Source organism: Ursus arctos, unplaced genomic scaffold (genome assembly GCF_023065955.2).
Source record: "Ursus arctos isolate Adak ecotype North America unplaced genomic scaffold, UrsArc2.0 scaffold_9, whole genome shotgun sequence".
NCBI lineage: Eukaryota > Metazoa > Chordata > Mammalia > Carnivora > Ursidae > Ursus > Ursus arctos.
This window is the reverse complement of record NW_026623111.1, coordinates 37,874,682-37,892,013: the sequence shown is the minus strand read 5'-3', so window position 1 is coordinate 37,892,013 and position 17,332 is coordinate 37,874,682. Positions and strand designations below refer to the sequence as shown.

At 44.6% G+C, this 17,332-nt stretch overlaps 1 protein-coding gene across 6 annotated transcripts in view; it reads right to left on the bottom strand.

Annotated features, from left to right (window-relative positions):
* The window catches only part of ATP10D (ATPase phospholipid transporting 10D (putative)), a 104,732-nt gene that overhangs the window by 4,762 nt on the left and 82,638 nt on the right, over positions 1-17,332 (bottom strand). For all 6 annotated transcript variants that reach the window (XM_026508835.4, XM_048211753.2, XM_044387709.3 and 3 more), the window contains 7 exons: positions 16,988-17,297; positions 14,185-14,261; positions 13,120-13,245; positions 10,335-10,535; positions 5,751-5,831; positions 4,033-4,137; positions 88-275 (listed from right to left, as the gene is read on the bottom strand). In XM_026508835.4, the coding sequence (XP_026364620.2) occupies positions 88-275; positions 4,033-4,137; positions 5,751-5,831; positions 10,335-10,535; positions 13,120-13,245; positions 14,185-14,261; positions 16,988-17,297 (1,088 nt within the window). The remainder of the gene's footprint in view (positions 1-87; positions 276-4,032; positions 4,138-5,750; positions 5,832-10,334; positions 10,536-13,119; positions 13,246-14,184; positions 14,262-16,987; positions 17,298-17,332) is intronic.

The following is a 17,332-nucleotide window of genomic DNA, read 5'->3' as shown; positions in this document are numbered from 1 at the left end:
AAACGGGATGGTCTGCCATCCATTCTTTGCGGTCACCTAAAGCCTTCTAAGCCTCTCACTTCCTCTGTCGCGGATCAAACCCCATACCTGGGCAGGAGAGCGACGCAGGTTGTGAGGACACAAACCAGGTAGAACACGGGATCCAGCATGTGCTCCTGCATAATCCAGTAGGGGTTGGACGGTGGGTTGCAAGTGACACACGCGGCTCCGAAAACCAAGGCAAAGAAAAAATAAGACAAGATGCTACCCGCGATGACCAGCACGTGGACCCAGGTCTGCAAGACAAGAAAGGCGGGGGAAGTGAACACTCTTTCACCAACAGGGTTTTGCATCTCCGGGAAATCTGCTCTGCTGAAGAGACAACGTGTCGAAGCAATGAATGAATGGTGTCACAAACCCTAGTGAACAAAATGCAAAATGCCAAAGAGATAAGAGCACCTTTCATGGAGAGCTCGTATCACTGTTTCAGTTTTGTAAAGCGAAGCCAAATGCCAAAAGGTTAATTCGGATGACGATTCTATGTTGTTCATGCACCATGCGGTGTGTGGCTTCTCTCTCTCTCTCTCTTTTTAAATACAGTCACTAATTGGTCTGTTTCTTCATTAAGGTAATACTCCAATCCTCAAACGTTACCCAATCACATGGCTGGTAGACATTACTGCTGCTCACCGATACGCTAATTTCATCCCACTGTAAGCGTCAGGAAGGTCGGGCTGCACATCCTCACCCCCTTGAAATTAAGCACGGCCATGTATCCTGCTTCGACCAATGAAATGTGAATGAAAGGGACATGAAAAACACCGTTCAGGTTAGGGGCACAGGAGAGCTGGTGTGCCATTTTCCATGCTGTCTCCTTTCTTTCCACGTTGACCAAGAAGTTCCTCCTTGGGGATAATTCCAGATGGTAAAGCTACAAGACACAGCCTAGGGCACTGAGCTGCCCCCTCAGAGGACAACTACTCTAGAGCTCTCTGGAACCTTAGTTAACTTCATACGAGCAAGAAACAAATCTCTGTGCATCACACCTAACCTAGCCACCTTCGTATCTATGTACAGCTTGGGATGTTTCTGGAACTGGCTTACTATTTAAGTAACTTCATTTAGAAGGACAAGCAGATCACTACCTTAAATATAATATCACCATTACCTGTCATAAGAGTGCTGAGTCTAGAGTCTGAGCTTTGTTACGGAGGGAAACGGACATACTCTGAGGCGTGAAAGAGAATCATCTTCACAGTAGGTAGTATTCAGGCCTCTTGGGTGGGGGGACAGCACCACCGAACACCGTAGTATATACCCCGGCGGAATAGGCTACGCTTTCTGGGGAAGCACTGCCTTTATCATTCTCTACGGCTAGAATTTTCAAACGAGATCCAATTTTCTCCTTTCTCCTCTTCACCTTGCAAAGTATTTCCCCTCAGTTGATCTCTTCACAAGCATCACAAAGACGGCTCATTTTTTTTTTTTGTAAAATGTACAAACTACTCAGAAAATGCGGGCTAAATCCTGATGAACCACACCTTTAAAACAAGGATTTGTTATTTTTTCTTTCTTTCTCAAATGTCTTTCCTTCTCATTGAACTCTATTGCCTGATTTTTTTTTTCCTTAAGATGTGCTTTTGGCAAGTCAGGCAGCAACCTGATGGAGTTCACGCATTTCCATAAATTGATACGGTTACAGTCAAGAGGCGCCGGGTGAAAGCAGACAGGGAGGTGGGAGATGCCGATGCGATGAGGAGCGAGACTATGAGGGGAAGATGCTTCACATCCTCAGAACAGCTGACTCGTATGGACAAGGGGCCTTTGGAGGCTGTGCGCTCTAGCCTCCCCAGGCACGAGAGAAAGGCTTTAATGATGCATCCTTCATATAACAGACACTGTTTTCCCGGGCACCTGCCTTTCACGCTCCTCCTTCCTAGTGCAGTTACCGGGCACCAGGCACGGTGTTGGCACAAGATCCCTCCTCTAGCCAAAGCCTGGCACTGAAGCTAAGGAGACAGAATTCTGTCACCAGGGACGAAACCTGGGCAGCAAAATGAGTCAAGAGCAGAAAGAAAAGGACGGCAAGTAGTTGAGAGCAGAGCAGGGCAAGCCTGTCCATTAGTTTGCTCCCCGGATGTCTGGAGCCACTCTGGGTCCTCAGGATGGTTTTGTTTGGTTTGACCATGTTCTTCAATACATTTTTAATAACTTTTCTATTTGCTCAGGTTGCTGTTGCTCGAAACCAGTGAACTCAAACCGACACACTTTATGTCTTAGACCCTTTGGAACGTTACTAAATGTCAGAACCGATGACAACTCCTTAGGTAGTAACCAAAAGTGCCTACAAAAGTGTTTAAAAATGAAATCAAATAGATTTTAAAACAATGCTAAATATTTTAGTTCTAGAATTCCCTTTAGTCAGCCTACCTGGAATTTTCAGATATTAACCTTTTACCATACTTTAGGCTTATATAGTTTGGTTATAGCAGGTTATAAGCAAGGCGAGTGATGCCAAAAATATTCTTTGGAAATTAGTATGTTTTAGAAATTATTATAACTTTATAATATCATTGCACATAACATTTAAACTATAACCTCATTCAGCTACTTCTGTTTGAAATGCACTCCCTACCAGAATGGTAAATACACCCCAAACACTGGTTAGTCATTTAATCATTTGTTTATCCATTCAAACACTTTTGAGTACCTACTGTGTGCCAGTCTGGTCCTAGATTCTGCTATATAGTGGCCAACAAAATAAACACAGACCCTGACCCCCACAGAGAGTATAGCCTAATGCAGAAGACGAACGTGAATCAGATAATCACGTAACTGATGAATAATAAGAAATTACTGGGGCAATGAAGAAAAACAAGAGGATGGTATGAAAAAATGGATGGTTAGGGAAGGGCTCTTGGAGGAAGCAGCGTTTTTGCTGAGACCGAAAATAATACGTAAGCTGGGTCAAGTGCAAGGAGCCAACGGAAGAGGGTAAGAATGCTTCCCTCAGAAGATATGGCAAATGCTAAGGACCTGATGTGGAAATGAGCTCACTGTATCTGAACCACTGAAGGAAGGACAATGTGGTTCCAGCCCATGAATAAGTGGAAACATGACTGGAGAGAAAAGCAGAGGCATCACTGCACGAAGCCTTGTAGGCCATCTTAGGGCTTTTCAATTTTATCCCAAGTACAATGGGAAATCACTGAAGGGTTTACCCAAAGGACAGCAACGAGACAGGACCTACGTTTCAAAAGGATGATTCTGATTGTCTTGCAGAGCATGGCTGGAGGAGTCAAGAGTAGAGGTGCGTGGGAGGTCTAAGGAGGGTATAGCGACCGTCTAGGAAGTGGCTTAGGCTGTAGCAAAGACAATGCCAGCGGAAATGAGCGATGGGCATAAATAACCATAGAGGTGGTTTATACTCCAGAGATGGCGGAAATGTTCTTCATCTGAAAAGGAAGGTTTACAACAAAGCTCTATCTGAATCCTACACATGGCTTCGCGGCAGAGAGCTACCGTACAATCATTTGATGAAAATAAGTAACTATCATTACGTCAGCAACGAAGATAAAAAAAGACCTGGATTTAAACGAATGGTAAAAATTCTGGAGGGAAGAAAATATAATTTCTTTTTGTAAGATGAGACATTTTACTGTGATAAAATCATCACTTACTAAAGTCAGTACACCAGGATCATGGCACGACACCTCTTTTGAGTTGTTTTATCAGCATGATCTTGAAGAATGTTGGTCATTGAAAGATAATTATTTCTCCAGCTTGACTCAGGACTCCCTGAACCATCCACCATGGATACCACCAAGGAGAACAGGTAGGTGTTTTCCACTTTCTCCGGCTATACATCAACCTCAACATAATGGCACTCAACAATCAACAAGAGTAGCCATGAATCACCCTTCTTACTTGGCTTCACTACGCTTCTCGTTACCACGTGTCTTCTAGGTGTTAACGGTTTAGCAGAGCCACTGCTAACAGAAGACATTTCCCCAAGTGGTTTCAAGCTACTTCAGAGGCAGGAAAACCACTCACCAAATTCTTGCTTTCAATCACCAAGTGGAGGATAATGATGAACAGGGCCGCTGTGTTCAGGGGATTTCCAAATGCAAAGATGTCAATATCTGAGCCCCGGTAGGTCTACAAAGAGAGGACAAAATGTGGTGATCTTGGACAGCTGTCACACTCGGTAGTTTGAGTGTCACTCCTTTATTTTATAGCTCAACTGAGGGTGGAGTCCCTTCTTCAGTGTTGCTAGTAATGGGTCATTTAGGATAAACTTGAACATTTCCAACGGAGAGACCGACTCTTAGACCATCTAATCTTTGGTGGGATGCCTCTTTATCCGGAGCCATAATTCATCTTCCTGGAACCTTTTACTTACACTTCTGGCTCTTTGAGGCATAGAAAAGTATCAAATATATCCCATTTAATAGAGCTGCAAACCTCTGAGGCAGCTATTAGGGCCACCCTGAGGGGTGCCTGGGTGGCTCAGTTGGTTGAGCGTCTCTTTTTTTCAACTCAAGCTGTGATCTCGGGGTCCTGGGAGTGAGCCCTGCATTGGGCTACACACACAGCATGGAGTCTTCTTGGGATTCTCTCTCCCTCTCCCTCTGCTTGTGTGTGCGCTCATTCTCTCTCTCTCTCTCAAAAAAAAAGGCTATCCTGAGTGCATATCTCTGCTAAGTAAATATCCCCTCCTCTCCTATGTATATGTCCTCAGATCCTTAAAGTATTCTTCCAAGGACACAATTTTCTGACCTTTCACAATCCTACTTGCTCTCTTCTGCTTACCTTCAGACTGCCTTATCTGTATTCGTCTTGAAATGCAGTATATCCAGAATGCTCTAGCTGGGCGAATTCAAGTCATTTTATTTAAATAAAGAACTAAAGAACAGAAGTTGTTAACTTAGAGACTATCATTTTTTTTTCATTTTTAATACTGTGCTTTTGTTAACACCAACCCATGATCAAACCAGTGTTTTCTTCTGGGTAGGGGTATATATGGGTGGGCAGTTCTATCATGCTGCTCTGTGTTGGTGTTGGCCTGAATTTCAAAATTCATTTTTTTTTAAAAGATTTTATTTATTTATTCGACAGAGATAGAGACAGCCAGAGAGAGAGGGAACACAAGCAGGAGGAGTGGGAGAGGAAGAAGCAGGCTCATAGCTGAGGAGCCTGACGTGGGGCTCGATCCCATAACGCCGGGATCACGCCCTGAGCCGAAGGCAGACAGTTAACCGCTGTGCCACCCAGGCGCCCCTCAAAATTCGTTTTTATACACGTTTTGTTTAGTCACATTTCTTCTATTCTTCACCTATAAAATAGGTTTTTTAGTTTTGGAGAGACTATTTATAAGAACTTAAATTTAATACTATGAATATCATCCTAGTAGATTTAGCCCAGCACTCACTAATAATTGATTTCATATTCTGACTTTGCCTCTCTGATTTTGACTCATCTCATTATATGCCTGGACTCTCAGTTTTATCCAGGTCATTTACAAAAACTATCAGGCAGCACAAGGCTAAAAAGGAGACTCATGAGGAGTCAGCTATGTACTTCTATCCGTATTTAATCCATTGTCTAACATATTTGGGGGAGGATGCTATAATTAAGTTAGTTAATAATCAATTTGATTATATGAGCAAGATACCCTAATACAGCCATTCTATATGCAACATTCTATACCAGCAACAAAGAAGCATCATTGATTTATCAATAACACACACTCTGAGTGAATAAGGACTCACATAGTAAGGCACAAAGAAGCAGACCAGGCTTTGATAAAAGGCATCCAACAAGGTGATCCAGAAGGTAAGGGGTAAATATGCCTGAAAATGAAATAGATGTTGGGGAGGGATTAATAAGAGTCAAAGCGAAGTCAAGGAACAACACAAGCCAATAATTATTTTTACTTCTCCGAGAAGACCATATTTCTCTCACTAACAAAATAAGTGGGATCTGTAAATAGCGGTAGAAGAATACGGTGTGAAGTCGAATACTAGGTGAAAAAAATCCGTGGAGGAAACTCTCTTCAACTCATGTCGCTTTTATCATTGGATCAACCTTAAATCTACTTGCAAGAGGGAGAGTAGTACTGATTTTCCATTTCCTATTGATCAGAAAGTGTGGTTTCAAAAACTACTCCAAATCCATCCACTTCTGTCTCTATTCTCCTTCACCACCAACTCTCTTCAGGAGTGACTGAGTAACTACCTAACTGGCTCTTTGCTTCTTCTCCTATCCCTAATCCACTCTTCCATAGCAGTCAGAAGGTTCTTAAAAGCTATAAATTAGGTCGGGCCATCACCCTGATTAATCAAACTGACCCCCTCCTTTGCCTCCAATCACTTCCCGCTGCACTTCCAATTCAATTTAAGTTCCTTCCCACAGCTAGTAACATCTTAGAAGGTCTGCCCCCAGGAGCTCCTGCTCTGCAGGGACCCACCCCCCCCTTCTTACCCTCATTCACTATGATCCTGCCACAGGCACCTTCTATTCTTCAAACCTGCCAGACCCATTCTTTCCCCAGGGCTTCACCGGTGCTCCTCTCTCTGCCAGACTTCTCTGCCCTTGGACCTCCCACGTGACCCACTCTTCATTATTCACATCCCAGCTCAATATCATCCCCTCACCGAGGCACTCCCAGACCAGTCTAAAAGTTATGTCCACGCCACCACTTACTGCCATGGCATCCTTAGAAATCTCTCATCACCATCAGAAATAAGTTTGTCTACCTAATGATTTTCTGGTTCTCTCAACAGAATGCAAACTTCATACAGTGGGGCTTTGATTTTTTTACTCAAGTGATTAAAACAGTACCTGGTACATAACAGTACTCAATAAATACTTGTTCGATTAATAAACTATTCCTATATAATTTTTCATGTGCTGAACCGCTTTAACCAAAAGCATTTAGAAAAAAAGAGAAAGTGGAGATGCTAATCAAGTGATGGAAAACAGGTTTTCAAACAAGAGCCACCTCTGATTGAATGTTGATGTGTGTGCAGGATTCTGAGGCTGCTTTCAGACCCAGGAGGAACAACAGAGTGCTATGGTTTACTAGTGATATTTGCCATGGACAAAAATGGCAACACACGCATTATATCCCTGAGCTAATCTCCTCTTTTTTTAACATGTTCTCAGTCTTATTTCCTTCCAAATGGGAAAAGGATGACATTTCCTTGGAAATAACCAAATGTCTTCTAAATAACAAAGTTTTGTAAATACACAAATTCTCCACATACGTTCTTCTATTCTTCAATAGGCTACACTTAGAATTTTAAAATCTATTCCTTTAAAAAAAAAAATCTCTGCAGCCTCTGGAAGATCAAAGCAATGAGGACTTGTTGTTTCTAATATTGTTACTGTTACTGCTCCTTTTCTCTGTATCTTCTTTTACTCTTTCCTCCTTAAAAATGATGGGCTGTTTTACCTATCTTTCTTCATCCAAAGGTTCATAAAAATCTAAGCGGAAGCACAAATGACAAAAGAGAATGTGGTAGAATCAAAGGGGCGACCAAAATGCCAGTAGACAAGAGAGAACAATGTGGGGATAAGCTAAAATGTAACTTCATGCTTATGGAGGAATGGCAGTTGCTCAAAACACCTCGAGCAAAACTCCACAGTTGTGTTTGTGAGGGGACTCTGGAAGCAAAGGAGAGGAGGAGATAAATGAGAGGCTGGAGAGATGAACTCATGGGCTCTCCTAGAATCTGAAAGGGAAAATGTGGACACGAAATCAAAGCCAGGAAAGGTGGCTGTGTGGTTGAGGAGAGACGGGTCACAGATGACTGCTTCTTGGGAGCGAAGCCTCTCCTACAGCCTTCTAGATCATTCCCTTTGGGGAGCAATTCTGTAACCCTGGAGAGTCTATTTCATGACTGAAGACAGGAAATGGCCCAAGCATAAAACAGAATTCGTTTGAAGGCCAAGTTCAAAGAAAGGACAACTCTTCTGGAAGGTAAACTCAAGGACACCCATGACCATCTATCAATAGCCACATGCTGGGAATCCGCCTGCCATTACCATGTATTACAAAACTGGCCGGCTCGATAGAACAATGTGTGCAAAGGACTGATAACAGGGTTCAACAACAGGAAAGAGTGACCTCAACTCTTCCAAGGGTAAGAACCAATCACAGCCTGTACAAATGGGCTTTTAAAACGCCAGCTCTAAAAACCTGGAAGGTCTGCCCTCACCTCTCTTTCCCCAATGGACTTGGAATTTAATTTAGGCCAGGGGTACAAGACAACCTTCATTCATATCGACCACCCATTCCTGCATCCTGGCCTTGAACTTGAAGTCAGACTGGATTCCTCTAGGAGAACCCCATTTAGTTCCTTGATCTGAATGGATTGGATGATATTAAAAGATTATGAGGCTTTTTTCTTCCCTGAAAGCTGAGTGTGTGACTTCTCTGTGTTGGCTGCGGCAGGCAGCCTGCGGCCATTAAGTTACTCCCCAGCCTGGAAAGGAAGTTCAAGTCAGAATAAAGTTAGACTGATGAAAATAAACACACTTTAAATTTGGGATTTCCTCAAATTTCTGGTTAATTCTGGGGAGGGGGTAAAAATAACAATATTGAGAGCTTAATATGGCTGGAACTTTTATCTTCCTTGATCCTCACACCATCTCCATAAAAAAATAGAAGTACAGGCGAGTTAAATCATTTACTAAGGTCACACACCACAGAACCAGAATTTAAACTCAGGCTGAACATAACCCATTATTTCTAACTGATCTGCGTCAGTGGCTTTAGAACAGGGGGTGAAGTGCAACACAGATTTCTCAGGGTAGGTCTGATTTCTGCCTGCCCAGAAGTTCTCCAGGAGACCCTTCTTTCCAATCCTGTCCGTGTGATCCAGCTCCGTCCTCAGGAACAATAAATGTCCCAGGCCTGGTCAATGAGAAAACGATCTTTCTAGCCACAGTGATAAACACAGGAAAAGCCACAGGACCCAAAGCTAGACCAACGAGTCCTAACCAGGACGTTTAGAGTTGCTTTAAGAACAGCAGTGTTCCGTCATCATTACTCCCGGATTCTGCAGGTATGTGAAGTCAATACATTCCCCCTTTTTATTAAACCAGTTTGAGCTGGTTTCTGTCACTTGCAGCTGACAGGGCCCTAACTGAGTCTTCCTCTCAAGACTAGGATATCCAACTACAGTTTGGGGATACCTCAGCTTTGCCCACTTACAGGTGTCTATAGGCTCCTGGCCTTCCTCAGTCCCCGTGATCCTGACCATGGACTTGTGAGAGCACTTTGGATTTCTGGCCATGGAACAGCACAGTGGAGGCGGGAGGAGACCCAGGGGCTGAAGACAGCACCAGCGTTCTCTCTGCAGCCCCGAGTAACGGTGGGCAGCATGGCCTAGAGATCCAGAGTTCACCTGCGCCGCCCACGAACTCTGGGACCCGGGCTCATTACTGAAGGTTCCTTTCTGCGCCTGACCGTCCTTGTCTACGACGTGGATAACGATAGCACTTACTCGCAGGGTCATTTTGAGGATCAGATTTATGTATTCTAAGCACTTAGAATAGTGCCTGGCATACAGCTGGCATTACATAAACGTTCACAAGTGCTCTATTAATTATTGTTAATTTTGTAGAAGATAAATTAGAAAGAACAGAGTTGTGAGACAGCTAGCCCAAGTAATCAGCAACCACAATATTCTAGGTAGGAGAAAATGGGGACAGAGAGAAAATCGGAAAGGGGGGACAGATATCAGTGATCCATCAGAGACAGACAGATAGCATGAAGATCAATTAAGTAGAGAAAGGGCCTAGCTTTAGGGAGACGAAGCCATTCAGATCACGCCACTATGCGGCAGGAGAGTAGAACCTGGAGGATTTCATTTTGGCTTTAGATCCAGACTAAGAAGGATTCATGTCCTGCCTCTGCCGTTTTTTTTTTAGCTGTGAGTTTTTGGAAAAATGACTGAGCTCCTTGAAATCCAGGTTCTTCATCTTAGAGTGGGTACAACACCAGGTTCTCCCTCAAAATGTACTGTGGAGATAAATGAGACAGGGAAGGCTTAGTAGTTCACAGAAGAGATGGCACAGTGAGGTTTAGCAAATCCTAGACATTATGAGTTGTAAGGTCAAAATGCCAGATTTCTTCAGATGAGTACCTAAGACCTTCCAGAGTTTTCCCTATGTTCACCTCAGAAGCAAGTAACATCGTATCTAACATGTTCGCAGAGATGTTCTGAAACAGCCACACAATGCAAAGAGTTTTAAGCAGTCCCGAACATTCCACGCTATCTGCACGGGGCTCACTGGCTTAGACGGCGGATGCGTGTCGGTCCAGGCATTTCTGCCTCAGCACCTACCTCTGATTTCTGACCACTCTTGTAAAGTTCAGGCAGCTGCATGAGGGTCTCGGCAGACACATCCTTCTCCAAAACCCCATAAATGACAGGAGGAGCGGAAGTGAAAAGGAGGTTGAACAAGATCAAAACCCAGTAGTCAGTCATGGAGGTTCCTGAAAATCCACAAAAGAACTGGTACCAGAAAAGGAGGTTCACATAGGCCTAGGGACACAAGAGGGAACATTTGCATCTTAGAAAGAGCCATGTGTGCCAGGAGCACACGAGCCACATGCTGCCACTGTCAGCGGTGTGATCTCAGCCTCTCTCCCCCTTACAAAACGGAAGACCACGCTTACCTTGGCGTCTTTTTGCGATACATGTTTGATTAAAGTAACACACTAGATACATGTACACACACACACACACACACACACACGTTCCTTACTGTGTAGTGCTGGCCCTGTTCTAAGAGCTTTACAAATAGTTGTTCCACCCTCCTAACAACATAGGAATTACTTCGGCCCCATTTTACAGATGAGGAAACCGAGGCACACAGAGGCTAAGGAACTTGCCCAACGTCATCTGACTAATAAGTAACAGAGCCAGCACTCAAATTGAGACACTGCTTCTACGTGGAGAGATCCTAGCCCCGTGCCTACACACAAGATACTCATTCCCTTGCTTTCTAGGCTCAAAATTACTTTTTAGTGATGCTGGCAGGGTAGCCAACCATCCCGGTGAGTTTGGGACTGAGGAGCTTCCCAGGACCTGGACTCTCCCTGCTAACACGGGACAGTCCCAGGCAAAGCAGCACAGGTGGTTGGCCTAGAGGCTAGAAACATACATCCTACAGTGTTTCCTCCAGGATTCTGTCTCAGACGAACTGAGTCCACCCCAGCTAAAGCTCTGTGCTCTCAAGCAAGGTAGGCCCCAGGAAAGGACTCTGGACTTAGATTTAGGAGTTGTATTCAGGGCCTGAAGACGCTTCCTACTGCTTTTTTCATTTTAGGCCATTTTCCTGACCTTTCTGAATGTTGATTTCCTTGTCTGGAAAATGAGAATTATACTACCCCAGAGCTTAGTATCAGGATCCACTTAGAAAGTGCTCACGTTCTGTAAAGTGCCTTACAAATATGAAGACGTTACTGTTGGGATTCTAGATGCACTTAGAATACTTTAGGATAGGAGCCCCAGTCCTTAGGACAGAGCTTCTTAAATCCAGGCTCTGTGCCTCGCCCCTGGAAATGTATCAATGTGGGGTAAATGTGTTTTGGGGAATGAATTCATAGTCTGCATCAGTATCTCAAAATTCTCTAAGACCCAAGAACCACAGTCTCAGAAAGAGTTAAGTTATTTGAATGGCTTCTGGTACTGGCCTTTTTCTCCATAGTTTACAAAACATTCACTGTTTTGCTAGGTAAGTAAGAGACAGAAGTAGGAGTGTATCAGTGTGAATGGCCACCAAGGGTTTCACAGCAGAAGACCACAGGGTCCTTGCTCCCTGGTGATGGAGTGTCTACTAATATACTGCCCCACTCCCCAAGAGCACAGGACACCTCTCTTCCTAATATTAATGTTCGTTACCCTATGGCTTTAATCTGGGCTTAAAAGGAAACAGGGAGGCCTGCACCACAAGAGGAGAAGGAAGAAAAATGCAAAAGCATTAAAGCAAAACAAAACAAAACAAACTTGGGGAAGAAGCTCCTCCCTAAAAGTCAGTGACCACTACTAAGTACTGGAATTTTAAAAAAGCTAATTGTACTGCAGGATGAAAGAAAAGAAAAGAAAAGAAAAGAAAAGAAAAGAAAAGAAAAGAAAAGAAAGAAGGAGAAAGAAAGAAAGAAAGAAAGAAAGAAAGAAAGAAAGAAAGAAAGAAAGAAAGAAAAAGAAAAAGAAAGAAAAAATGTTCTGCTAACACACACACACACACACACACACACACACACAGAGATCTAAATTACACATTCGGAATATCTGTGAAATGACCTATTGAAGTTATTTTTTTCCTAAAGGTGGTATCTCAAGAGAGTGATATAAATTGATATTTACTATTAACACAGTACCTATGGACTTTGAAGGCTAAAAATAAATTTGGTCTAAAAAATCATGACATAATTTACATAATCACTCCGCCTAGAAGGAACTTAAGTGAAGCAATCTAAGGTCAACATGATCTTATAAAAGAGGAGACTGAACTTTAAACAGCATGCCAAAGATTATAAGCTAGGACTTCTCATCAAATTCTGCCCCTTTAGGAATGACAGAGTCAAAATCAAGTTCCCTGGCCACCAAGCAACTCCCAAGCGCCAATAGATTTTATAGGCTTGCTAGAGAATTCTTCATTTGTGGGTGTTAGCCAGCTACAGGCTAAGGCATGATCCTGGGTTTTCACTGGCATCTGTGTCTTCAATATACAACACAGGACAGCAATCTGAGGACAGAAGATTGTTTTGGTATCTCCTGGAAAATGGAAGCAAACCTTTTCATTCTCTACTGACAGCATTAAACATTTCATAATTGTGCTTGTCACCACCTTTCCATGGAAGGTCAAAAATCGGGTCTTAAATGAACCAGACAGGACTTAACTGAATGTAAAAGCACAGGGACTAGGAAACGCCGGCAGAGGGACAAGCCCAGCAATGTGCTGCCCGCAGCTGCAAGGGGAAGGCAGCAGGAGCGCCCCCGGCCTGCTCCCCAAGCATCAGGGAGCCGAGCAGCTTCACACGGGGCACTTCCTGCTCATCCCTTCGGCAAGCAGGACAAGAAAGTGAGGAGGGGAAGGGACGAATTCTCTGGAGCTACATACCACGTTCTTGTAGAAAAAATAGAGAATCATGTTGGAGAGCCGTGTGTAACACCAGTGCCCGTGCACAAGGAGGAGCTTGCCGAGATGCTTGAACTGAGCAAGGGCGACGTCGCTGGCCATCACAGCCTGCAGAGGCAACGGGGAGAGGATGCCACCTGAGCAATGAGACACGTCAACACAGGCACGGCGGCCTGACCCGCAGCAGGCTCCGACCCGTCCAATCTGCTGTTAAACCGTCGCGCAGACCGACCCAAGATAAAGCAAAGCCAAACAAACAAAAACTCGTGAGCACAGAGCCATAGTCGGCTTTGCAATACGGTCCCATGAAACAAGACTTCTCTTTGGTTACCACTCGTGATGGAATTTCAGCAAATATACCTTCCTAGAAAGCAGCTCCCTTAACCAGAACACCGTGCACTACCATCGGCATCTGCTTCTCCTTGATGAGAACATTGAAATTATTGTAGTCATGACTTTATGTAACTATGTATAACGTGCCAGGGAAAGATGTAATGGAATTTCTCAACTTTTGCAGAGAATGTCATAATTTACAATTCTCTGAAAACCCTAAGCCTCACGTCCTATCTTCCTCTGACAGCATTTGCTCCATACATGAAGAGCAGTCTTTAGACAAGCTTTTATCTGAATTTTGTGCCTAAAAACACTATCTGATATGCACACACGTGCGGCATACACACACACATATAAATAGGACACTTCCCTCTCCCTCATTCCCGAACATCATCTCTCCTCCTCCCTCTTTAGGTCTGTAGGTCTTTTATTCAAATCCTTAGCAGCTTTCTTCCGTGTCAAAAGTCACACAGTTACTGCAGGGCTAAAAATATTATTACAATCTAGAGGAGCGATCCATTTTAAACTGAACAAGCACATAGTTAAAACTACCCAGGAAAATACCCCATTACTCACACAGTAAATAATCAATAGACACTCTTCCTGTCTCCCACTCCTGATCTAGCCATGGCCGGCCTCACTTTACCACAGAGAATGTTGCCCTTGGATAGGCAGGTGAAGTTCACGGTCCTTGCGTGCACGAAATCCACTCACCTGCATGCCTTCTTGACCCGAGATCCCAATCCCAATGTCTGCCACTTGAATCATGCTAACATCATTGGCACCATCACCTTCAGGAGGCCGAAGAAAAGGCAAGAAACTTATGAAGGGTAAAGAAAAGACACAAACTTTGCAAAGCAACAGTGAGCACTCAAGCAAACACATCCTTCAAAGTTTATCCCAAGTCTGGAAGTTACATGGAGCTAGTGAAACAGACATTAAACGTGGCATCGCACTGTGGTCAGGAAGGATTCTAAACTCAATAATGCCTTACAGTCCTTCACGCTAAGGCACCTATCTGGACTCATCTCCCCCTTTTCCGTGCCACTCACTCTACTTTCAATTTTCCAGATAGCTCTGCTCCTTCCAGCCACCACACACGCGGTTTCTGTATCCTTGTAACACTGGCCTCATCACCCCACCTCACGGGGCTGGATTCCAACTGCTCTTGCCCTCAGCTCGGATGTCACTTGCTCTGGGAAATCCTTCTCATTCCCTTTAGATTAGATGCTTCTTCCTGAGGCTCCAGCTCCGTATCACACAAACCACGTGATATTGCGGTTGCCATATATTTCTTGGTCTCCCCAACACACTGGAAACATCTTAAGGGGAAGTACTACATCCCTGTTGGGAATGAACACTTGTCCCCAACTGCCCACCAACGATTCACCTGTTTTCTGGTAACAGTAGCCTGATTTTCCTTGGGAACTTTGAGGCCATATGGTTTGTTGGGATGAACCCAAACCCCCAGATTTAGGGTGGCAACTGACACAGGCCTAGACAGTACCATCTGTTCCCTGGCTCGAAGACTCAACTGATGTAACTGACACGTCCAGGGGTTCTAGCCCCAGGAACATGCAGATCCAGGGGCTTGAACGATTCATTCACTTATATGTCCATTCAATAAGCCGAACAAAATTCCTCTCTAATCCTGATTCTCTACTCCAGCAACTTAAAAAGAGTTGCTACCTTTTCACTCAGGTTGTTAATAGAAAAGGATGTAAACCTAGGAATTTGGGGGGGCTGTACCAGCACGCTGCGGGGAGAAGCTCCCTGAGACCAGAAACAATCCAGGTGAAAACAGAGACCGTAAGAGATGGCTGAGCCCTCTTCTTGCCATTTTTGAAACACTGGGGTATCTCAGAGCTTAATCTCACACTGCTTCTCTCCTCCACGTATAATCATTTACTAGTGATCTCATCTAATGTCCAGACCTTAAGTATCATCCAGGTTTATAATTTCCCAATTTATATCTCCAGCTAGTCCCTCGGTGCTAAATTCCAGACTTTGTTATCCATCTGCCTACCTGACACACCCCGCTCAGATCTCTCACGGACTTTTCCACACTAAACACGCATAAGACCCAGCTCCTGAGACCCCTGGCTCCATCTTTCTGTTCTCTGACACAAAATCTCGTCTCCCTTAACTCCTTCTATTATATAACATTCAAATCCATCGGCAAACATCACCAGCTCTTTCTGCACACCATGTCTGTTACCTGACCATGTTTCCCCACCTCCTCTGCTCCCGTCTGGCCTCAAACCACCACCAGCTCTTGCCTGAAATATTCCCGTAGCTTCTCAAAGGTCTCCTTGCCTATGTCCTTGCACCTGACAGCTACTCTTCAACACAGCAGCCATGCGATCCTCTGAAACTTAAAGCAGATCATGTTGCTTCTCTGTTCAGAGTTCTCCAAAGGCTCCTTATCTCTTCAGATAAAAGCCAAAAATTGGGGCGCCGGGGTGGCTCAGTCGGTTGAGCATACGACTCCTGATTTCAGCTCAGGTGATGATCTCGGGGTTGTGCGACTGAGCCCCACGTCAGGCTCCATGCTGGGCGTGAAGCCTGCTTAGGATTCTCTCTCTCCCTCTGTCCCCCCCTTAAAAAAAAAAAGGCCAAAAATTTATAATGGCTTCCAGGACCCTATATGACCTGGCCACCTGCCACCTCTGGCCATCACTAACCTACAGAAAACTCTTCCCTTTGCTCAATCTTCTTTGGCTTTGAACATACCAAACTTGACCCACGGCCTTCACTTCCCTGTCCTCACCAGGAATGTCCTCCCCTCAGATCTCCCACGGCTCCCTTACCATTCTCTTCAAGTCTCTGCCCACATGCAATCTTCTCAGTGATACTGTCTCAGAAAAACACTGAAGTTAGCAGTCCCCCTCCTGCCCCCCCCGCCCCCACCCCCAGTGCTCTACAACCCCTGGTTCTGCTTTTATTTTTTTTAGTAGTTTTTGTCACTACCTGATATATATTTATGCCTTTTTTTTTTGTTTCATTTTTTACTATATGCCTCCTACTGAATGTAAGCTCAAGGAAAAGTACTTTGTCAGTTTTATATACTCTTTTATCTCCACTGCCTAGCAAAATGTCTGATAAACAGAAGGCACTCAATAAATACTTGTTGAATGAATACATAAATGATCTGTTTGTACCCTTGAATTTAACTTTTCAGAAGGTGGCACTCTAGACTTTTCAGTTCTATGATTCAATACATTTATCCTCCTTAACTAGTTGATTTGGGGATCTGACATGCAACCCAAGGCCCTACCGTATGGCTTCCATGTCACATCCCTACTACGTGATTCATAGCAGGTGGTCAACTAGGTGAGGAAGAGAAAGTGGGGAAGGAGTAGGGGACAGAGTAAGAAGGGAGAAAAGGGGGGAGGAATGTGGGGGTGGGAAAGGACAGAAAGAAGGGTAAACAGACGTACAGAAGGAGGACAGAATTATCAGCCCCGGCTGGGGCAGGAAAGCGGGAGGCATGGGGGTGGATCCCCTCCCCACTCACCGATGGCCAGCGTCATCACCCGGAGGTGGTTGCGAACCAGTTTCACCACCTCGCTTTTCTGCAGAGGGGTGGCTCGGCAGCAGACCACAGCCTGACAGCAGGCGGTCAGCTCCAGGAACTGCTTCTGCAGGCTCTCCTGCAGGGCGAACTCCAGGGCCTTCCCGGTGATGATGAGGCCGGCCCGCGGCCCTGAGTCCTGCGTGGCCGCAGGCTGGTGTAAACCGTCCCTTAACGATGCTTGCTCGGGAGAGGCCGGGTTCTTCTCCTGAAGTTCTTTCAAAATTGTGCTCATCAGCGTCTCACAGGCATCCTTGAAATAAGAGGCCAAGACAGTTAGCCTTAGGG